General features: G+C 46.5%; 1 protein-coding gene across 1 annotated transcript; it reads left to right on the top strand.

The window, feature by feature from the left end:
* The first annotated feature begins 1,208 nt into the window (after positions 1 to 1,208).
* dram1 (DNA damage regulated autophagy modulator 1) lies at positions 1,209 to 21,237 on the top strand. The gene is made up of 7 exons (XM_033037936.1): positions 1,209 to 1,582; positions 9,929 to 9,996; positions 11,798 to 11,940; positions 15,956 to 16,133; positions 19,597 to 19,655; positions 20,085 to 20,177; positions 21,103 to 21,237. The coding sequence occupies exons 1-7, from the start codon at positions 1,452 to 1,454 to the stop codon at positions 21,175 to 21,177; spliced, it is 747 nt and encodes a 248-aa protein (XP_032893827.1). The 5' UTR covers positions 1,209 to 1,451; the 3' UTR covers positions 21,178 to 21,237.
* The last annotated feature ends 2,423 nt before the right edge of the window (positions 21,238 to 23,660 follow it).

The following is a 23,660-nucleotide window of genomic DNA, read 5'->3' on the forward strand; positions in this document are numbered from 1 at the left end:
CATTTAGTCTACTTCTACCATGTGACTCAGACTGTGACTCATCTAGAAACAAGACATATTGTGTTGCAAGAGACGGTGGATGCTTGAATCTGGAGCTATGTTATAGATGCAAGAGGAACTCAGTGTGCCAGGCAGCATCTATGGAGCAAAGTGAAGATGGTACAGAGTAGGGGGTTGGTCCTGTTTTTTTTTTTTTGCACTGATTGATCCTGGTCTTTTATTGCTCTTCACCCCACCTCCTCCAGACACCCCACAATCAGTCTGAAGAAGGGTCTGGACCCAAGAGGGGGGATGAAAGGGGAAATGGGGGACGGGTCTGGGAGATGAACTTATGGAGGAGGAGAAAGGAGCATGTTGACTGTGTAGGGAGGTAGGTAAGATGGGTGGGGGGGGGGGGCAGGGGAAAGTGAGGGTGGGTCATTTCTCCAGCCCTTTAGTTTAGTTTAGTTTATTATTATTAAAAGCTTTTTTTATTGGATGCTATCCAGTCAGCAGAGATAATATATATGATTACAATCAAGCCTGCAACAGTGTACAGAGTCTGAAGAAGTGTTCCAACCCGAAACGTCACCTATTCCTATTCTCCAGAGATGCTGCCTAATCCACTGAGTTAATCCAGCATTTTGTGTCTATCTTCAGTATAAACCAGCATCTGCAGTTCTCTTCTTACACGGTGTACAGATACAGGATAAAGGGAATAACATTTAGTGCAAGATAAAGTCCAGTAAAGTCCGATTAAAGATAGCAATGAGGTAGATGATAGGTCAGGACCGTTCTCTAGTTGATGGTTCAGATGCCTGATAACAGCCCTTATCATTTTGCTCAAGATCCCAGCATCTTGAGTCTCTTATGATTCATAGATATGTGGACAGGAAGGGTGAATGGATGAGGGCCAAACGCAGGCAAATGGGACGATTGCAGTCCAGTGGGAAAACGGGGTACAGCACAAAGAACTGCAGATGCAGGTTTATACCAAAGGTAGACACAAAGTGCTGGACACAAACAAAATCTTAAGAAAGGTCCCAACCCGAAAAGTCACCCATCCTTTTTCTTCAGGGATGCTGCCTGACCCACTGAGTTACTCCAGCACGGGCAAGTTGGGCCGAAGGGTCTGTTTCCCGTGCTGTCCAGCTGAGAGTGTGATGAAATTTCTCGCGCTCGCCGGGACTGAACGACTCTTGAGCAATGCCTCAGTCAGGAGGAGACCAAGGGAAGTTGCCAAACTTCCCAACATTGGTTTTGTTTTTTAACTCTTCTGAAAGTTGCTTAACTAGAGTCTTGTGTTTCGCAGCGGGGCGGGGGGAAAGGAGGCGCCTCGCCTAAATCCCACTCCCCTCCTTTTAAATCTTCGAGACTCGCGAATCATTGCTGCACATTTGAGCTGTGACTGGACCCGGAAGCAGAGAGTGAAGCCGGCCCAGCGCTCGGGGGCAGAGGCAGGAGTTGCAGCGATGTGTTGCCTGAAGCCTGTTCTTCACATCCTGCCAATCTTCCTGGTCATTTGGTCCTGTGCCGGCTTCATTATAACCTTCATCATCGCCGTGGAGCGCAGGGACGTCGACCCGTTCATCCCCTTCATCAGGTGAGATGCCTTCAAACTTTTCCGCTTCGCCCTGGAAGCGAACCCGTCACCTCCCGTAGCGCGACAGGTACCCATTGTACAGCCAGCGCTAGCTTTAACTCTTCGTGTGCCGCCGTAAGGAACACAGTGCGAGGCTTGTCGGCATTGTACAGACACTAGATGCTGGAATCTGGTGCAAAAAGCTGCTGGGGGAACTCAGCGGGTCAGACAACATCTGTACAGGGAAATTGGAGATCCTCCGACTCTCTTTAATCGGACGTTAGCTTGCACTAAACGCTATTCCCTTCATCCTGTATCTGTACACTGTGGACGGTTTGATTGTAATCGCGAAGAAACAAAGAACTGCGGGATGCTAGTTTATACCAAAGATAGACACAAACTGATGGAGTAACTCAGCGGATCAGGCAGCATATTTAGGCTTTAGAGTTTAGATTATAGAGAAACGAGGTAACAGGCCCTTCGGCCCACCGAGCCAGCGCCGACCAGCGACCACCTATGCTATATGCACACCTATTCACTATCCTATACACTAGGGACAATGTGCAATTTTGCAAACGCCAATTAACCTACAACCCTGTACATCTTTGGAGTGTGGGAGGAACCCGGAGCACCCGGAGAAAACCCACGTGGTTACAGGGAGACCTGTATGAAGAAGGGTTCTGACCAGAAATATCATCTACCCTTTTTCTCCAGAGTTGCTGCCTCCACTGGGTTACTCCAGCATCTTGTGTCTATCTTTTGATTGTAATCACGTACTCGTTTGGTGACTGGATTCCACGCATAAAAAAAGCTTTTAATTCTACCTCGGTACAAGAAACATGACAAGAAACTAAATTAAACTAAATCTATTGAATATTAGGCATCTTCTTTAAATAACATAATTACATTCTCTCTAGTTGGGTCTGTTGGTGTTCTTTCACTTTCCATTCCCCTGCTGGTCCAGCTGCAGAGCCTGCAAGGGGAACTGAAATAAGACCATGTCTGCAGTTTCTCTCCTTAAACAGTGACTTTGGCCCAACTCGCCCACGCCGACCAACATTCTCCATCTACACTAGTCCTACCTGCCTGTGTTTGTCACATCTCCCTCTGGCAGTTCAATATACCGTGAAAAGGTTCCCCTGTCAGTTTCCCGTTAAATGTTTCCCCTCACATGAAATTGATGCCCTCTAATTCCTGATTCCCCTGCCCTGGGGAAAATATTCTGCATTCACCGTGTCTATTCATTTCATAGTTTTATATACCTGTAGAAGATCAATCTGTGCATTGGGGTCAGGTTGGCTTTGAACAAAGTTAGAAGTCCTTGGGCTTGGATTCAATCAGACCAAGTCAACTCTGTAAATCACTGTTAAATCTTTCCCCTCTCAACTTACACCTATTGTCCTCTGGTTTTTGATTTCCCTATCCTGGGTAAAAGATTCTGTGCATTCACCCTATCTATTCCTCTCGTGATCTTATTTGATCCCCTCTATAAGATCACCTCTCAGCCTCCTACAATGTAGAGCTATGGTTAAAGGGATGGTGGGCTATTCACCCACCCTGGGTAAGAGACACTATCCAATCAATGGGAAGCATTGGGACTTCACAGTCCAAGAGCTGGAACAGACACAGTGGGAAGAGTGGCCTCATAGAAACATAGAAACTAGGTGCAGGAGGAGGCCATTCGGCCCTTCGAGCCAGCACTGCCATTCATTGTGATCATGGCTGATCGTCCCCTATCAATAGCCCGTGCCTGCCTTCTCCCCATATCCCTTGACTCCACTAGTCCCTAGAGCTCTATCTAACTCTCTCTTAAATCCATCCAGTGACTTGGCCTCCACTGCCCTCTGTGGCAGGGAATTCCATAAATTCATAACTCTCTGGGTGAATCCATAAATTCACAACTCTCATGTGAGGGTCACGGTACTATGGAAATCAGTTAGGAGCAGATGGTGACCATCTAGACTCTCAAGCTTGCCTGGCTATTTATGATGATCATGGCTTATGTATTGGAGGGTGGCACAGCAGGTAGAGTTGCAGCCCCACAGCGCCAGAGTCCTGGGTTCAATCTGACCTTGGGTGCTGTCAGTGTGGAGTTTGCACATCCTCTCTGTGACCACATGGCTTTCCTCCAGGTGCTCCGGTTTCCTCCCACATTCCAAAGATGTGCAGTTTTGTCAGTTAATTGGCCTCTGTAAATTGCCCCTAGCGAGTAGGGAGTGGATGAGAAAGTGAGATAACATAGACAGACAAAGTGCTGAGCAACTTAGTGAGTCGGGTAGCATCTTTGGAGAACATGGATAGGTGACGTTGTGGATCAGGACCCTTGCATATATGGTATAAACCAGCATCTTTATTACATTGGGATAACATAGAACTAGTGTGAACACGTGTTCGCTAGTCGGCGCGGACTCGGTGGGCCAAAGGACCTGTTTCCACGCTGTATCTCCAAACTAAACTAAACTAAAATCTCCTCTTAGCCTAGCTCCCGTTATTTTACACTTTTGTTCCCTTGCCCAGTATCCCTGAGTCTCTTAACATATATAAATCTATCACAGTCTGTCCAGCCTAAACTCAGTGACTCAGCCCGACAACTCTCTTGGATAGTCGATTCCAAAGACTAGTTTCGTTTAGTTTAGTTTATTATCACGTGCACTAATGGACAGTAAAAAGCTTTTCGTTGCGTGCTATCCAGTCAGCGGAAAGACTGTACATGATTACAATCGAGCCGTCCACAGTGTACAGATACAGGATAAAGGAACTAGGGAAAGAGTCTGAAGAAGGATTTTGACCCAAGACTACCTATTCATTTACACCAGAGATGTTGCCTGTCCTGCTGAATTACTCCAGCATTTGTGTCTATATAATGGGAATAACTTTTAGTGCAAGAAAAAGTACAGTGAAGTGTGATTGTAGATAGTCTGAGGATCTCCAATGAGGTTGATGGTAAATCAAGACCGCTCTCTAGTTGTTGGCAGGATGGTTCAATTGCCTGATGCCAACTGAGGTGTTTTTGGGGCAGCACAATGGCGCAGCACTAGAGTTGCTGCTTACAGCACCAGGGATCCGGTGGGTGCTGTCATTTGTGCGTTCACGCTCTTACCATGTGGGTTTTCTCCGGGTGCTCCAGTTTCCTCCCACATTCCAAAAACTTGCAGGTTTGTAGGTTAATTGGTTTCTGTAAATTGACCCTAGTGTGTAGGATAGTGCCAGTGTGCGGGGTGATCACTGGTCAGCGCTTGTTTCAATGGGTCAATGGGCTTGTTTCCATGCTGTATCTTGAAACTAAACTAAAGTGAGCTGGTGGAATTTGCCGGAGTTTGACCCATATATCTTTAAACATAGAACTTAGAAACATTGTACAGTACAGCACAGGAACAGAGCCTTCTTCCCATGATGTCCGTACCAAACATGATGCCAAGTTAAACTAATGTCCTCTGCCTGCACATGATCCATATCTCCATTCCCTGCATATCCATGTGCCTATCTAAAAGTCCCTTAAATGCAGTCGCTGCCTCAAAAAGGCTGCCAGCATCATCTAGGAACCACACCATCCTGGCCACACACTCATCTCTCCGCTGCCATCGGGTAGAAGGTACAGGAGCCTGAAATCTACAACATCCAGATTCAGGAACAGCTTCTTCCCCACAACCATTAGACTATTAAACACAACTTCAAACAAACTATGAACTATAACAACCTATTGCACTTTATCTGTTTACTGATATGTGTATATATATATATATATATACTGATCTGTATTTATGATTACAATATCCTGTTGTGCTGCAGCAATACAAGAATTACATTGTCCTATCTGGGACACAAGAATAAACTCTCTTGACTTTTGACTATCATATCTGCCTCCACCACCCTCTGTGTAAAAAACAAACTTCCCCTGCACATCTCCTTTAAACTTTGTAGAAACGGAGAACTGCAGATGCTGCTTTTCAGAATCAGGTAACATCTCCGGAGAACATGCATATGTGAAGGGTCTCCACACAAAACAACACCTATCCACGTTCTCCAGAGATGCTGCCTGACCCGCTGAGTTACTCCAGCACATTGTGTCCTTCCTTTAAACTTTTCACATTTGACAATGCCAGCTGGTCTTTGACATTTCCACCCTGGGAGCAAGGTTCTGACTCTCTATCCTCTCTAATGCCTCTCATGATCTTATACACTTCTGTCAGGTCTCCGTTCAATGTCTGATACTCCAAATATTTCCTGTCCATGCACCTGGTCAAATGTCTTTCAAATGTTGATTTGTACCTGCCTCAAACTTCTTTTGGCAGCTCGTTCACAAACCCATCATCCTCTGTGTTGGCAAATTACTCCTCTGGTTCCCTTTATTACTTTCCCCTTTCACATTAAATCTAAGTTTACTAGTTTTAGACTCTTTGTCCTGGGGAAAAAAACCTGTGAGATTCTACCTTATTTTATAATCAGTCCTTCCTGATTTTAGAAACTTCCCACTGCAACCGTATGTGTTTCCTCCAGGTGATCCAGTTTCCTCTCACATCCCAAAGACTTGTGGCTTTGTAGGTTAATTGGCCTCTGTAAATTGTCCCCTAGTGCGTAGGGAGTGGATGAGAAAGTGCGTTAACACAGAGAGTCACACCTCCATGTCCTTCACTCGAGTGAACAAATTCTAAGCCTATCCATCCTCTCCCTATAACTCAAACCATCCAGACCAGATGATAATAATAATAATAATAATAAATTTTATTTATGGGCGCCTTTCAAGACTCTCAAGGACACCTTACAAAATTTAGTAAACAGAATACAAAACATGTAAGCGGAATGAAACAAAACAAAAAATAACGACAAAAAAAAAAAAAAAAAATAGTAAAGACATCAACAATACACAATTCAAAGACACAATTCAAAGAGAGAGCAGCGGCAGCTAATCGCGCCAGCGTTCACTCTCCCTTCCGGCAGCCATCTTGGAAACGGAACAATAAGGATCTTTAACATAGAAACATCCCCCCACAATGGTTACCATTATGGGGGAAGGCACAATGTCCAGTCCCCATCCCCAGTTCACCCATAGTCGGGCCAATTGAGGCCTCCACAGTTGCCTCTACGGAGGCCCGATGTTCCAGGCCGTTCCCGCCGGGAGATGGTGTTCCGGCGTCGGGAGAGTCCTCTCAGCGGCTAGGGACACCTGGAACAGCCGCTTCCTTACCAGAGACCGCGGCTTCCGAAGCCGACAAGGCCGCGACGGTTGGAGCTCCACCACTGGCGATCTCATCGAGAGATCCCAGGCTCCAGATGTTGAAGTCAGCGCCGCCGCCCGCAGCTGCCCGCTCCGCAGACCCGCAGCTCCGCGATGTTTTTATCGGCGGTCTTCAGCGGAGCTCCAGCGCGGCGACCCAGGCAAGGCATCGCCCGCTCCGCTCCGCGATAGCGCTCCAGCTCTGTGCCGCCGCAGAAGCCGAGGTGCTGGGCGGTCCCCTCGGGAAAACGCCGCTCCAGGCCCGCTGGTAGGCCGCGAGGACGGGTCGACGGTGCAGCCCGGAGAAAAGCTGCCTCTACGACCAGGTAGGGACCTAGAAAGTAGTTTTCCCCTTCCCCCCCCCCTCCCCCCACATAAAAAAGTCTAGACCTCCTAAAAACAAACACTGAAACTCACTAAAAATTAAAGAAAAGAGTGAAAAAGACGGACAGCTGCTAGCTAGCAGCCGTGCCCCAAGATGGCGCCCCCCTATGATATCCTTGTGAAACCTTCGATCACCCATTCACACTGTTTCTGTGTTATCCACTTTCTCGTCCACTCACTACTCACTAGAGGCAATTTACAGAGGGTCAATTAACATACAGACCTGAACGTCTCTGGGATGCGTGTGGAAACCGGAGCACCCGGAGGAACCCCAAGCCGTCAAAAGGAGAAATTGCAAAATCCACACCAACACCATCTGAGGTCAGGATCGAACCTGGGTCGCTGGTTCTGTAAGGCAGCAGCTCTACTCGCTGCACCAAAGTACCGCTCCTAAAGCCTTTACAGCTGAATGAATGTTGCCATTTATCTTCCATCAGAAAGCTGGCAGCAAATGTTCAGATAGCATATCAGTTCAGCAAATAACAAATATTGTAAATAAAAACGGAATGTACTGCAGATACTCAGCAGGTCAGGCAGAGTTAACTTTCTCGAAGCCATCAACAGATGCCATCGGACCTGCTAAGGATTTTTTAAATTTTCTATCAATATTTCAGGGTTTCAGCATCTGTAGTTTCTTTTTTGCTTTTGAAATAGTAGGTGAGATTATTTGTGCAGGGAAGATTCAGCCTGACTAAGCTTTTATTTTCAGGAAGTTTAAACAAGAGGTTTAAAGTCTGAAGGAGGGTGCCGACCTGAAACGTCATCTATTCGTGTTCTCCAGAGATGCTGCCTGACCCGCTGAGTTACTCCAGCACTTTATGTCCTTTTGAGTTTAAACATTGGAATGTGAGCGTTGTGCTGTATTTCATTGCTACAGTTTGTTAGACGTTGGAAACAAAACCAACACATTATCAGAGCATGATTTGCACGGGGCGACACACTGGTGCAGCGGGTAGTGCCACTGTCTCACAGCGCCAGAGACCTCTGTTCAATCCCGACCTTGGATATTGTCTGTATGGAGTTTACACGTTCTCCCTATGACTGCGTAGGTTTCGTATAGGTGCTCCGGTTTCTTCCCACTTCCCAAAGAAGTTTGGAGGTTCATTGGCCTCTGTAAATTTCCCCCTGGATGAGCATCTTGGGTAGCATGGACAAGTTAAGCCGAAGGACCCATTTCCATGCTGTATGATTCTATGACTGTGCTAGAATCACAAGTAGGACTGACATATGACTATACAAGGAACTGCTGATGCTGGAATCTTCAGCAAGTGCTGGAGTAATAAAGAGGAACTGCAGATGCTGGTTTATACCAAAAATAGACACAAGAGTATTGCATACAGTTTTGGTCTCCTAATTTGAGGAAGGACATCCTTGTGATTGAGGCAGTGCAGCATAGGTTCACAAGATTGATCCCTGGGATGGCGGGACTGTTGTATGAGGAAAGTTTGAACAGACTAGGCTTGTATTCACTGGAGTTTAGAAGGATGAGGGGCTATCTTATAGAAACATATAAAATGATAAAAGGACTGAACAAGCTGGATGCAGGAAAAATGTTCCCAATGTGGGGCGAGTCCAGAACCAGGGGGCACTGTCTTAGAATAAAGGGGAGGCCATTTAAGACTGAGGTGTGAAAAAACTTTTTCACCCAGAGAGTTGTGAATTTGTGAAATTCCGTGCCACAGAGGGCAGTGGAGGTCACGTCACTGGATGGATTTAAGAGAGTTAGATAGAGCTCTAGGGGCGAGTGGAGTCAAGGGATATTGGGAGAAGGCAGGCACGGGTTATAGATTGGGAACGATCAGCCATGATCACAATGAATGGCGTTGCTGGCCTCCCCCTGCACCTATTTTCTATGTTTCTAAGATATGGAAGTAACTTAGCGGGTCAGACAACATCTATGGAAGGAATGGACAGATGACATTTCAGGTCTGGACCCTTCAGGCTGAAACAGATTGCTAGGCAGGAACAGATGAGGAAGTGAGAGCTTAGAAAAAGCAACAAGGTAGTCGGGATGAGTGCAAACTTAGGAACGGGGTGAAGAGAAAAAATGGTATCTTGCTAAGTTGTAGAGTTTTTTTGGCAAAAGTAGCCAGGGACCTTGGTCAGATCTAAAGAGACTCAAGAGCATTTAATTGTCATATATAACGGCAACAGAACGATCCTAGTTGCTGCAGCTTAAGAGGCCCGTTAATGAAATAATACACAGTAAATGTACAATAATCAATAATACAACAAATTAATGATTGTAATACTAGATAACTATAAGAGTATGAGCAAAGACACAGCTCACCGTGATTTATAGTTGCATTGGTTTGTGTTAATCAGCATTTGTGAGCAGCATAGTGGCACATCGGGCAGTAGAGCTGCTGCCGCACAGCGCCGGAGACATGGGTTTGACCCTGATTTTGGGTGCTGTCTGCAGGGAGTTTGTACGTTCTCCCTATGACCGGATGGGTTTTCCCAGGTGCTGGATCAAACCCGGGTCTCTGGCGCTGTGAGGCAGCAACTCTACCACTGTGCCGGCACTGTTCCACAGAGATGCTGCCTGACCCGTTGACTTATTCCAACACTTGATGTTGTTTTTTATTGTTATCTTCTCATGGCTTGGGTTCTGCTTCAATGTTGGTTTAATAGATGTCTGTGTTTTGAATTTACCATTGTCTCAGTGTTTTCTTCCAACATTGATCAGAATCCTCGAAACCTGGTATTGTTCCGTTACATTCTTTCTAAAATATGTTTTCTTCTTTCTCCACTATATTTCTTTGCAGTGACACTGGGACAACGCCTCCAGAGAGCTGTGTTTTTGGATTAATGATCAATATCTCATCTTTTCTGGGTAAGCGCAGAAATCTCTTCTATTTTTGACAGTAGATGTTGGATGATGGAGTCTTTAGACTTTAGAGATGCAGACCAGAAACAAGTCCACTGGCTCCGAGTCCATGCTGACCAGCGATCGCCCCATACACAAACACTATCCTACACACTAGGGACAATTTATAATTTACTGAAACTAATTAACCTACAAACCCGCCCGTCCTTGGATTGTGGAGCACCCGGAGAAAACCCATGCAGTCACAGGGGGAACGTACAAACGTCGTACAGACAGCACCTGTACTCAGGATCGACCCCGATTTTCTGCTTTACAAATCTATCAGAATTGGAGCAGAATTAGGATGTTTGGCCCATCGGGTCTACTCCACCATTCAATCATGACTGATCTATCTTTTCCACTCAACCCCATTCTCCTGCCTTCTCCCCATAACCCTTGACACCCCCTGTATATCTCCCTGTATATCTTTGACAGGCTTACTAATCAGGAATCTATCAATCTCCGCCTAAGAAAATACCCAGTGACTTGGCTCCAATGGCCTCTACTCTCTGTTATCCCACTTTCTCATCCACTCCCTACACACAAGGGACAACTAACATAGGCCAATAAACCTACAAACCCACACGTCATTGGGATGTTGGGGGAAACCGGAGCACCTAGAGGAAACACCTGGTTACAGGGAGAATGTCAAACTCTGCACAGACCACATCCAAGGTCAGGATTGAACCGGAGTCTCTCGTTCTCTCTCTGTGTGTTTCACACTCTCTCTCTCTCTCTCTCTCTCTCTCTCTCTCTCTCTCTCTCTCTCTCTCTCTCTCTCTCTCTTTTTTTTTGCTTTTTCAGAAGTTACAATGTATCAAATAATCATTATAGTACCACAATGCATTCATTATTTACAATACTCTCAACTCCACACGGTGACCAGCGCCCACGGAAGGCCTCCAGAGTCCCCGGGGACACCGCGTGTTCCCGCTCCAGGGACACGCGCGCACGGACGTAGGCCCGAAAGAGGGGCAGGCAGCCGACTCTAGCATGACCATCGACCGCCCGCTGCCTGGACCCACGAATGGCCATCTTGGCCAGGCCCAGGAGCAAACCGACAGGGAGGTCCCCCCCCCCCCGAACGGCTCTCCCCACTCCCTGCCTTATGTCCAAACACTAGAATCGTGGGACTAAAATGCAACCAGAACTTGAGGAACGACCCCTTCAGATATTGGTACAGGGGCAGTAACCTCTCACACTCCATATACGCGTGGAACACTGTCTATTCCTCACCGCAGAAAATACAGGCGGCCGACGAGCCCGTGAACTGACTCAAAAGTTTATTACATGCCACCGCTCTGTGCAACACTCTCCAACCCAGGTCCCCAATGTAAAGGGGGACCACTCCCTTGTAGAGAGACCCCCACTGGGGACCGCTCCCGCCTTCGGGTGGTAACACCGACCGCCATGGATCTTTCTCTCTCTGTCTCTCACTCTCTCAATCTGCCTCTGTCTCTCTCTCGATCTCTCTATGTCTCTCTCTCTCTCTCTCTCTCTCTCTCTCATTCGCTCACAACCGCATCACCATCTCTGCGTGGATTTCATTGCTCCCTGTCCCAACATTTGTCCTGGTTCCATTTTCCCACGTGTGCAACACAAGAGTTGCACTGTTATATTAAACGCTCCTCACTATCAGGATTGAGACCCTGATACGAAGTGGCTGTAGTTGTTAATAAAAGAGCTCTTGAAAGAACAGCTGTTTCGTGAAAGATCTATTAACTCCTCACCTATGCCACAGTTTGACTGCTCTTGTGCTCTTTTCCAGGTGCGATCACCATCTACATTCGATACAAGATACTGCAAACCATAAACAAGGCAAACCCCTTAGTGAAGTCCCGTCTAAACTGTGTTGCGTTTCTGTCCGGTTTACTGGCCTGCCTTGGGATGTGCATTGTGGCCAACTTCCAGGTAGGTCTAGTCTCGCAGAATCCTAGTTTTGCACAGCATGGAAACAGGCCCTTCAGCCCGCCTTGACCATGCCAACCAGGTTGGCATTCTGGGCTGGTCCCATTTGCTTCCATTTGGCCCCTATCCTTGTAAACCCTAGATAGACACAAAATGCCGGAGGAAAGAGGCAGCATCTTTGCAGAAAAGGATAGGTGACGTTTTGGGTTGGAACCCTTCTTCGGACTGAAGAAGGGTCTCGACCCGAAATGTCACATATTTCTTGTGTCTCTCTTAGGTATAAACTAGCACCTGCAGTTCATTCCTGCTCCTTCTAAACCCTTCCTGCCCAAATGTCTTTTAAAAATCACAATTGTATCTGCTTCTATAGCTTCCTCTGGCAGCTCGTTCCAGATATGGACTACCCTGTGAATGAAAAAGGTTGCCCCTGAGATCCCTCTTAAATCTCTCCCCTCTCACCTTAAGCCTATGCCCTCTAGGTTTTGAATCCTCGGGCAAAAAGACTGTAAACGTTTACTTTCACAACTCATGATACACTCCAAAGAAAAGAGTCCAAGTCTATCCAACCTTTCCCTGTAAGTCAAGCCAACAAGCCCAGGTAACATCATTTTTCTTCAAAGTCTGATGTCCCAGGGGTGTTGGAGGAGGCAGATATAATAGTGGTGTTTAAGAGGCTTTTGGATAAACACATGGATATGCAGGGAATGGATCACATGCAGGTAGACAAGTGTCAGTCTTGGCCTCAGGCTTGACAAAACAATATTGTGGGCTGAAGGGCCTGTTTCTGTGCTGTAATGTTCTATTTTCGATGACATTATGGGCAGAAAGGTATGTTCATGTGCTGTACTATTTTATGTTCTATTTTCTATGATATTGTGGGCCATAGGGCCTGTGGCTGTGATGTGATGTTCTTTCTCTATGCCATTGTGGGCTGAAGGTCTGTTTCTGTGCTGTACTGATCTATCTTCTCTGACATTGTGGACATCCTGACATTGTGGGCCCCTCCAATTGTTTTCTGAAAGCTACCATTGACTCTGCCTGCTTCACTGTGGACAGCAAGTTCTGGATCACTGCCACTCTCTGCATAAAGATGTGTGGGTTTAGGTTTATTATTGTCATGTGTACCGAATTACAGTGAAAGGTTAGTTTTGCATGCTATCGAGCAGATCATATATACCACACATGAATACAATCAAATCAAACTCAAGTACAAAAGGTAGAGCAAAGAGGAAGATACAGAGTGCAGAATATAGTTCTCAGCATTGTAGCGCATCAGTTCCATAGACAAAGGCCAATGTGCGCAATCGGTAGATGTGAATCGGACACATCCCTAGCTTCTGGAAGGACCGTTCAGAAGTCTGTTAACAGATGGGAAGAACCCTACCCTGAGTCTGGTGGTGCGCGCTTTCAAGCTTCTGTATCTTCTGCTGGATGGGAGCAGGGAGAAGAAGGAATGAACGGGGTTGGACAAGTCTTTGATTATGTTGGCTGCTTTTCCGAAGCAGCATGAAGTGTAGATGGAGTCAGTGGTTGTGAGTGTGGTCTGTGTGATAGACTGGGCCACGTCTAGAACTCACTGCAATTTCACACAATCTTGTGAAGAGCTGTTCCCAAGCCAAGCTGCGATTAGTGCGTCCATGTGTTTATATCCTTTTGTCTGTGAATAACTCCTCTTGTATATGTGACTCATAGAATTGTGCAGCACAGAAACAGACCCTTCAGCCCAACTCTTCCATGCCCTGAATGATATCTATCTTCACTAATCACATTTGCCTGCATAAGATCTGGATCTCTATATTGTCTTCATGTGTTTGGCACGCATCCCTCTACTCTCCTCCTATTTATGTACCCATGCACTTGCTTTTTCAATATTGTAACTGTACCTGCCGCTACCACCTCCTCTGGCAGCTCGCTCCATATAACCACCACCGTCTGCGTGAGGCAAGATGTACAGAGGTGTACCTCCATACCTCCAGATTCAGGGACAGCTTCTTCCCAGCTGTTATCAGGCTATTGAACCATCCTATCGACTACCAGCGAGCGGTCTTGACTTTCCATCTACCTCATTGGAGGCCCTCGGACTATATCTAATTGGACGTTACTGGACGTAATCTTGCAGTAAACGTTATCCCTAGTGGCGGCGTGGCTCTGGCTGCAGTGGCTCTCCGGCAGTCCTGTTTGTTTTGTGTTTTTTGGGTTGTTTATTTTCGTTTTGGTTAGTCTAGTTTTGGTTTTTAGTTTGTGTTTTGGGGGGGGGGGGGGGGGTTGAAACGGGGCTTGCTGTCTCTCCCTGCGGGGGAATGCGACTTTTTTGTCGTATTCCCCTTCTCTGCCTCCGTCTGCGCTGAGGCCTAATGGCGGAGCTGGCGACCTCGAGGCTCAGGAGGCAGAGCCCGCCAGGACTCGCACTGAGCTCGCTCCCGTGAGGACGGCCCGGCTCGGGGCTGGAACAGGGCTTTCGTGAGGGGCTGTGACGGCCGGCCCGTGTTCCCGTCGGAGTAGCCGAGCTCGGGGAGGTACGGCGTTCCCAGCCCGAGGGAGGAGCGGCGCCCAGTCGGGGCGGCCCAGCCTGAGGGAGGAGCGGTGCCCGGTCGGGGCGGCCTGGCGCGAGGGAGGAGCGGCGCCCGGTCGGGGCGGCCCAGCCTGAGGGAGGAGCGGCGCCCAGTCGGGGCGGCCCAGCCTGAGGGAGGAGCGGTGCCCGGTCGGGGCGGCCTGGCGCGAGGGAGGAGCGGCGGCCTGGCGCGAGGCTGAGACGGTGGCAGTACTCACGTGAGGGCGATCCGGCTCGGGGCTGGAACGATGCTCCGGGGGCTGGGACGGCAGTTCTGGTGGCGGTGGCCTGAGACCAGGGGTTCGGCCGCGGGCCAGCGGCTGCGTCAGCAGGTCTGGTGAGCGGCAGCTTCGACTACCCCGGGCCGCGGTGTTTGAGCCGCGAGGACAGGTTTTAACATCGCCCGGGGGGTATCGCCTCAGCGCAGAAGGAGAAGAGGAGGGAAGAGACTGCAGCCCTAAGACTTTTGCCTCCATCACAGTGAGGAGATGTTGGGTGGACTCACTGTGGTGGATGTTAATATGTGTTTATTGTTGTTTTTTATTGTATTGTATTATATGTATGACTGCTTAAATTTCGTTCAGACTTCGGTCTGGATGACAATAAAAGGCTATTCTATTCTATTCCCTTTATCCTGTATCTGTACACTGCGGATGGCTTGATTGTAATCATGTAGTCTTTCCACTGACTGGATAGCAGGCAACAAAAATGTTTTTCACTGTACCTCGGTACATGTGATAATAAACTAAAATATATATTTTTTAAAGTTGCCCCTCAGATCTTTAATTTCTTCCGATGAACCCTAAGCCTGTGCGCTCTAGTTATAGACTTGCCAACCACAAAAAATAATCTATCTACCCTAGCTAGTCACGTCATAATTTTTAAGCCACCGTAAGGTCACCCCTCAGCCTCCTACCTTCCAGTAATTATAAACTCATCCTATATAGTCTTTCCTTATATTGATAGCTCCCCACTCCGACAAAATCCTGGTGAATCCCATCTACACTCCCCCCATTGTTGCTGCCATCAGAACTGTACACAATACTCCAAGTGTGGCCTGGCCAATGTTTTGTACAACTTCCAACGGGTGTGTGTTCTGTTCCAACAACCCGAGAGTGAATCAAAATATCCAGAAAGCGACCCAGAGATGTTGCATAAATATTGGTACGTTGGTTGAATTATATGATTTTCATTGACACTGGAACTTCCAATAATGGTGTTTCCACTAGTGAGAGAGTCTAGGACCAGGGGCGACAGCCTCAGAATAAAATGACGTGCCTTTAGAAGGGAGATGAGGAAGAATTTCTTTATCCAGATGGTGGCGAATCTGTGGACTTCATCTGTGGACTCCATCAAGATAGATCAGCCCTGCTTGAATGGCAGAGTTGACTCGATGGGCCTAATTCTGCTCCAATGACATATGAACATGAATAATCTTACATTTTCTCTTCCCTATCTTGTGTCCAGGAAACCGCCTTGAGGGCAGTCCATGATATCGGGGCATTGCTGGCTTTCGGCATGGGAACCGTTTACCTCATCTTTCAGGCTGTGATTTCCTTCAAGATGTTGCCACTGTGTAACGATCGCTGGGCGTTTGGCTTCAGGGTTTTCATTGCTGCAGTATCTGTTGTAGTCTTCGTCCCCAGTATCCTTTTGTTGCAGAGTCTCGGTAGCACACTACACCGATCTCTAGTGTAACACTAGTGGGTGGGGAGGCTGGCGGGTGGGTGGGGATGGGGGGTCTACAATCATGGAGAGCGGCAAAGCTACAGATTCAGGGACTGTTTCATCCCATCTATCGTCAGGCAGCTGAACCATCCTTTCAGCAACTAGTGAGCGGTCCTCAGCTACCATCTACCTCATTGGAGACCTTCGGGCTATCTTTAATTGGACTTTATCTTGCACTAAACGTTATTCCCTTTATCTGTACACTGTGGATGATTTGATTGTAATCATGTATTGTCTTTCAGCTGACTGGTTAGCAATCAACAAAACCGTTTTCACTGTACCTCGATCCACGTGGTAATAAACTAAACTAAACTAAACCTCCTTGGGCAACTTCATAAGTAAGGTTGGACATAAAGTGCTGGAATAACTCAGCAGGTCAGATAGCATCTCTGGAGAAAAGGAATAGGTGACGTTTTGGGTCCGAACCCTTCTTCAGCACAGCCTGAACCTGAAAAAAGGCTCCCAATCCGAAACGTCACCTATTCCTTTTCTCCAGAGATGATGCCCGACCCGCTCAATTACTCCTGCATTTTAGCCTATCTTCAGTATAAACTAGCATCTGCAATTCCTTCCTCCACATTTCATGTGAGGTTAGTCAAGAGTCATGGAGAGAGAATGAAACAGGCCCTTCAGCCCATCAAGTCCTTGCTGACCATCACCCAACCATTTACACCAATCCCAGTTCCCTCTCAATTGCTCCATTTTCCACCCTCACTTACCAACTTGGGGAAATTAACCCACTGACCCACATGTCCTCGTGGTGTGATGGGGGGGAAGATTTAATAGGAACTTGAGGGGCAATGATTTTCACACAGAAGGCGGTAGGTATATGGATTGAAGATCCAGAGGAGGTAGTTGAGGCAGGTGCTATTACACCATTTAAAAAGCATTTGGACAGGTATATGGATAGGAAAGGAAAGGTTTAAAGAGATATTGGCCAAATGCAGGTAGGTGGGACTGGCATAGATTGGGCATCATGGTTAGCATGGGCAAGTGGGTTGAACGTGCTGTATGACTATGACTAATCATAAGGAGAACATGTAAACATCATGCAGACAGCACTGGTGGTCTGGATCTAGCACATTTCTAACCAGGCCACCTGTTGACGGAAAGAATAGAAATGCAAAATATGATTTAAATGAAGTGTAACGTTGTGAAGTGTCAAGAGTGTTTAGTTGTCATGCGTGTCAGGAATGGAACCATGAAATTATTCCTTGCTGCAGCTTCACAGGCACATTAACGCAATAGTAACGCGGGCCTTAGTGAAAAAAACAAAGTAGATGGAGCATAGGTTAGTTTAGTTTATTTATTGTCACTTGTACCGAGGTACATTGAAAACCTTTTTGTTGCGTGCTATCCCATCACCAAAAAGAATGCAATGATATATATGATTATCATGTATATGAATTATGTCAAAACATACATGATTCAATACACACATGATGACACCAGTCCACAGTGAACTGGGATAAAGGGGATAACGTTTAGTACAAGATAAAGGCTAGCAAAGTCCAATTAAAGAATTTAAATTTCAATGATTTAATTATACTTTATGTTTAAGAAAGAACTGTAGATGCTGGAAAAATCGAAGGTAGACAAAAATGCTGGAGAAACTCAGCGGGCGAGGCAGCATCTATGGAGCGAAGGAATAGGTGACGTTACGGGTCGAGACCCTTCTTCAGACACTTTATTGTCACATGTACCAAGATCCAGTGAAATTCTTTGTGTTTGCATACAGTACACAAAGTGCACAAAAGAGTCGCCATGTTTCAGACACCGACAATGTTACAAAAGTCTGAAGAAGAAGGGTCTCGACCCGAAACGTCACCCATTCCTTCTCTCCAGAGATGCTGCCTGTCCCGCTGAGTTACTCCAGCATTTTGTGCCTACTCATTAGTCATGTTGGTGACTATATGTTCTCTGTGTCCCCCCCCCCCACCCCCACCCCACTTCCACCCCACCTCCATCCCCCTGCCGGGTCTCTGTTTGTTCTCGGAGTCTTCCCTCAGTCCTTGCGATAATCAGCGCAAAGCCAGATCACAAATGGCCACGTTACCAAATGCAGGAAATTTAAGCCAGGATGACTTGAACTTTTCCTACCCAGGGAAGTGACATAAATTAAATATGCGCTACTTTTGAAATTGAAAATCATCTTCTTTGGTTATCGACAATGATATTTAACAAATGTCTTTGAGACCCAGAGGCCCAGTGTTGGTGTTTGATGGTCGCTTCCATAGCTATGGTCTGGATTCTGGGAACTGGTTAAATATCCTTAAATATCCAATATCCTTAGAGATGGCTGATAAGAGAATAGCGAGATGTTTCCATCAGTGTTGATTTCATGAAGTCATAGAGTGTTAGTTCATGGAGTCATCGAGATGCACAGCAGAGGAAAAAGCCCCACCAGGTCAAATTCATCAAGTTTGGATCTACCGGAGATGTTCCCATTTGATGAGAGTTTAGTTTAGTTTAGTTTAGAGATACAGTGTGGAAACAGGCCCTTCAGCCCACTGGGTCCGTGCAAACCAGCGATCTCCGCACATTAACACTATCCTACACACATTAGGGACAATATACATTTTTACTGAAGCCAAGTAACCTACAAATCTGTACATATTTGTTGTGTGGGGGGAAACTGGAGCTCCCGGAGGAACTCAACGCAGGTGAAAGGGAGAACGTACAAACTCCATACAGATGGAGGCAGCACCCGTAGGCAGGATCGAACCTGGGTCACTGGCGCTAAAAGGCAACGACTCTACTGCTGCGCCACCAGGGTGGGAGGTTTGTGTCACCAGAGACTTAGGTCAGACGAATCATAGAGCATGGAATCAGGCCATTCGGCCTACCAAGTTGGCATGCTGGGCCAGTCCCATTTGCCTAAATTTGGCCCACATCCCTAACCTCGCCATATTCCCCACAGGGGCTAGAGCAATAGGGCGTAGGAGCTGAAGGGGATTTACAAAGATGGAGTAGGATGTAGTGAGCAATCGGGGTTAGAGACAGGTTGGGGTGTAGTAGCCAGAGGGGGGTTACAGAGACAGGGAGGGGAGCAGGGGCCGGATGGGGTTAGAGAGGTGGGGTAGAGGTAGGAGGAGATTACAGAGATGGGGTGGTGTGTAGGGGCTGGAGGGGTGACAGGGATAGGATGCCAGGACCTAAGGGGTCCAGGAGAAATTCTTTTTGGGAATCAGCCACTCCCCTGAGGTCCGTCAGTCCTTAGACATGGAGGAGGTTTGGATCCCTGCAAGCACCGTCACTGTAAATGGTGACATTTTACTGGTCTCCCTGTGGCAGTCACAGGTCCTGTCCTCAGCTAAATGAAATCACTTTAATATCTAACAGAAATATTGTTGACCTTCCTTGACCTTTGCCTGCTCCAGTGATCGCCTGCTATTTTGTAAGCGGGGAATCAAAATTAAAATGGGATCCAATGGATAGGGTAAGGATATGTCGTATGTGGGGAGGGGGGGGGGGGTGGTGGGGAGAGGGGAGGGGGCTGGAAGGGGGGATAGGGAAGGGGAGATGGGGCAAGAGGCAGGGGGGAGAGGGATTTGGGGGTAGGGAGGTGGGAGAATGAGTGAAGAAGGGGGCAAGAGGGAGGGAGGATGGGGAAAAGGTGGAGGGGGAAGGGGAAGAGGGTGGGGAAGGGGAAGAGGGAGAGGAGAATGAAGGAAGGGGAAGAGGGAGGGGGAGGGGGGAAAGAGAGAGGGGAAGAGAGGGGGGGGGGAGAGGGAGAACGTGCAAACTCCGTTCAGACAGCATCCAAGGTCAGGATTGAATTCTGCTCTCTGACGCTGTGAGGCAGCAACTCTACTGTGCCGCCCATAAATGAGTTTTAAGTCTTGCTTTCTCCTTTTGTTTTCACCAGGGGTATGGCAATCACGTGACCAGTGCCCTTTGCGAGTGGATTGTTGCATTCTGCTTTAACTTCTTCTTCCTGACTTATATCAAAGAATTTCAGGTATGAATTGTTCTGAGCTACAAATTTCAGTAACTTCATAGTCATACAGCGTGGAAACAGGCCCTTTGGCACAACTTGCCCTCACCGACCAACATGCCCCATCAACACTAGTCCCACCTGCCTGCGTTTGGCCCATAGCCCTCTAAACTTGTCCTATCCATGTACCTGTACAAATGTCTCTTAAATGTTGCAATAGTACCTGCCGCAACTCCCTTCCCTGACAGCTTGTTCCATATACCCACCACCCTTTGTGTAAAAATGTTACCCCTCAGGTTCCTATTAAATCTTGTTCAAGAAGGAACTGCAGATGCTGGAAGATCGAAGGTACACAAAATGCTGGAGAAACTCAGCGGGTGCAGCAGCATCTATGGAGCGAAGGAAATAGGCGACGTTTCGGGCCGAAACCTTTCTTCAGACTGAAGAAGGGTTTCGGCCCGAAACGTCGCCTATTTCCTTCGCCCCATAGATGCTGCTGCACCCGCTGAGTTTCTCCAGCATTTTGTGTACCTCCTATTAAATCTTACCCCCTTTATTTTAAACATATCTTCTGTTTCTCGATTTCCCTACTCTGGGCAAAAGTCACCATTTCAGTTTTCACTCATAGTGGATTCAAGACCCACATCCGTAATTATAGCTCTTTTAGTTCAAGAGTGACTTGGGTATTGGCATTGGTTTATTATTGTCCCAAGTACCGAGATACAGTGAAAAACCTGGCTTATCGGACTTCTGTTCAGTGGTCTGATAACAGTGGGGAAGAAGCTGTTCCTGAATAAGGTGGTACATGCTTTCAAGCTTTTGTATCTTTTGAAGACCTTTCTTCAGGCCTTTATTGTGAACACACCATGGTCTGGGGTCCTAGTGGAAACTCTGCATTAATTAAGGCTAAAAATGCCTTTGTAAATCAATGTTCCTTTCTGTCCAACAGAAATTTACTCTACGCATTAAAACAGAGCTACATCCAGACTTCCAGAATGACGTTTTGACCCCTATTCTCTCCTGACAAGTGAATCTGCAACTTCTCTCGGGAAACGCAACGTATACCATCAGAATTCTTGCCCGTGTTTTAAGACGGTTTACTCTTTCAACGCCATGTGATTCCTACTCGACACTCGACTCCTGAAACAGGCACACTACTACGAGCGAGGGCGACACGCCATTTTCAGGAGGGTGCAGGATATAATCTAAGGATCTCCAGTAAACATAATTGGAAAGTGTAACATCCTCACCAGCCTGTGGGAGTCGAGACCATGACCACAGGAAGGACTGTCGAAGCAAACAGGAAGGGTGAGGACCTCGATATTCTTCAACAGAAGCATGAGGAAACCAAATCAAAGGAACCTACAAAGTATTCACACAACTGTCCTGCCGATTCCCATCTCGTTGAGTTTTAGTTTAGAGATACAGCGTGGAAACAGTTTTATTAAAATCTTTAATGCAGATTTATTTAACCAAACCAAAATTCTCAAAAATGCTGCGTGATTATTAACTTTTGTCTGTGCCTAGTGGCACCAAAGAAATCAGATTACTGTAAAGTTCACAAAAGGGGACCAAATATAGCAGTCTGGGCTTGGACAGTTAAATTAAGTTGCTTCTTCCAATCTGTTTGTGTTTTCTCGTAACACCGCCTACAGAAATGGTTCACAGCTTCAGAACGGTTGCAAAAGCCACCAGGTTAGAGAGTCAGTGTGGTAGGAAGGAACTGCAGATTTCAGTCTACACCGAAAATAGACACAAAATGCTGAAGTAACTCAGCGCGGCAGGCAGCACATCTGGAGAGAAGGAATAGGTAATGTTTCGGGTCGAGACCCTTTTAGCGACCTAAACCGATTCCTTCTATCCGTAGATGTTGCCTGTCCCACTGAGTTATTCCAGCATTTTATGTCTATCTCTCTGTGGTTACAACCAATGCTCATTTTGTGACGACTGGTGCCTCTAAAATCTTAACAACTAGATTCAAATGTTTAGATTTTTTCATAATTGTACAGTATTTTTTATATGTTTCATTTTTTAAACATGGCGTTCATACCTTTATCTAAGGGGTACATTAATAGAAAAATATTGTAGATAATAATTCATATGGTTACCAGCTCTTTTTTGTCTACGGAAACAAAAACACTTGCAACAAAGCATGGAAACCTAAAGAACAGCAGCTGCTGGTTTACAAAAGAAAGGCACAGAGCGCTGGAATGACTTAGCGGGTCAGGCAGCATTCCAAAGCAATTAATTTCTTTAATCAGGCCATCAGTGACTAATTGATAGAACTTCATTTCAAATGGTTAAGGGAACTTACACATATGTCTATTTTAATGTATTAACATTTCATTACTATTTGATACAGATTATTTTATTAATAAAAGTATACTTTATTAAATTGTGTTTACTATTTTGTATTTTCAATCCTTCCTACCATCCCGACCTGGGTGGACAGTAGACACAAGGAACTGTAGGTGATGGTTTACCAAAAAAAAAGACACAAAGTTCTGGAGTAACTCAGCAGGTCAGTCAGCATCTATTGAAAGCATGCATAGGTGATGTTTTCGGTCGGGACCCTACTTCAGGCTAAGTGGACAAAGAGTTGTCCCTCTTCCTGACTCTAATGCAATGGGTAGTGACAGACTCTTGACGTGTATCAGACAATCAGAATATAGGTTTACAATGGAGGCTATTTGGCCCATCAAACCACTGCCTAACCACAACAAAGCAGCCAGGTCTAGTCTCCCTTCTACAGTCTACATGTCCGAGCTTGAGTCTTCAGAGGTATTTGTCCCAATGCTTTCCCAAATGTGCAGAGAGCATGTGCTATTCAGGCAGAGATTGAGGTACCAACCAGTCATTTAACTTCTTTCCTTCTATCTAATCTGTCCGATAAATCTTTACCCCTTAGTGATTGGCCTCTGTGTATGCAGTTCAGGTCACCCAGCTCTAAAATGAATGTCACTTAGTTGGAAAGAATGCAGAAGAGATTCACCAGGAAGTTACCTGGGCTTGCCAGAGGTTGGATAGTTTGTGATTTTTTTTCTTTGCAGCTGAGAGATGATCTTTTGAATTGTACAAGATCAGGGGGGGCATGGATAAAGTGAATGCCCAGTCTTTTTCCCAGGGTAGAGGCCTCTATAACTAACGGGCACAGGCATAAGGTGAGGAGGGAGCAATTTAAGAGGATCTTGAGGGCAACTTCTTCCACTCAGAGGGTAGTACGTATCTGAAACGAGTTGCCAGAGTAAGCTATAGAAGCGGATACAATTACACCTTGTAGGAGACGTTTGGGAAGATATGGATAGGGAGGGTTTAGAGGGGCCCCCCTCACGTTCCTGAGTGGTTAGTCATTTATCTCAAAAGGGAGAAAGTTATGGATTTAAATTCCCAATTGGCCAGAGTGAGGCCACACGCAAACTGGAGGAACAGCACCTCATATTCCGCTTGGGTAGCTTACAACCAACAGCAAGAACATTAATTCTTTTTTTCCACTTCCTCTTTTTCTTG

The sequence above is a fragment of the Amblyraja radiata genome, chromosome 19 (genome assembly GCF_010909765.2).
Source record: "Amblyraja radiata isolate CabotCenter1 chromosome 19, sAmbRad1.1.pri, whole genome shotgun sequence".
Lineage (NCBI taxonomy): Eukaryota > Metazoa > Chordata > Chondrichthyes > Rajiformes > Rajidae > Amblyraja > Amblyraja radiata.

Excerpts from the sequence above, each read along its gene's own strand:
- dram1 (XM_033037936.1), top strand. The coding sequence starts at position 1,452 with ATGTGTTGCCTGAAGCCTGTTCTTCACATCCTGCCAATCTTCCTGGTC. Across the intron at positions 9,997-11,797 it reads CAATATCTCATCTTTTCTGG|GTGCGATCACCATCTACATT; the intron begins GTAAGCGCAGAA and ends GCTCTTTTCCAG. Across the intron at positions 11,941-15,955 it reads GCATTGTGGCCAACTTCCAG|GAAACCGCCTTGAGGGCAGT; the intron begins GTAGGTCTAGTC and ends TCTTGTGTCCAG.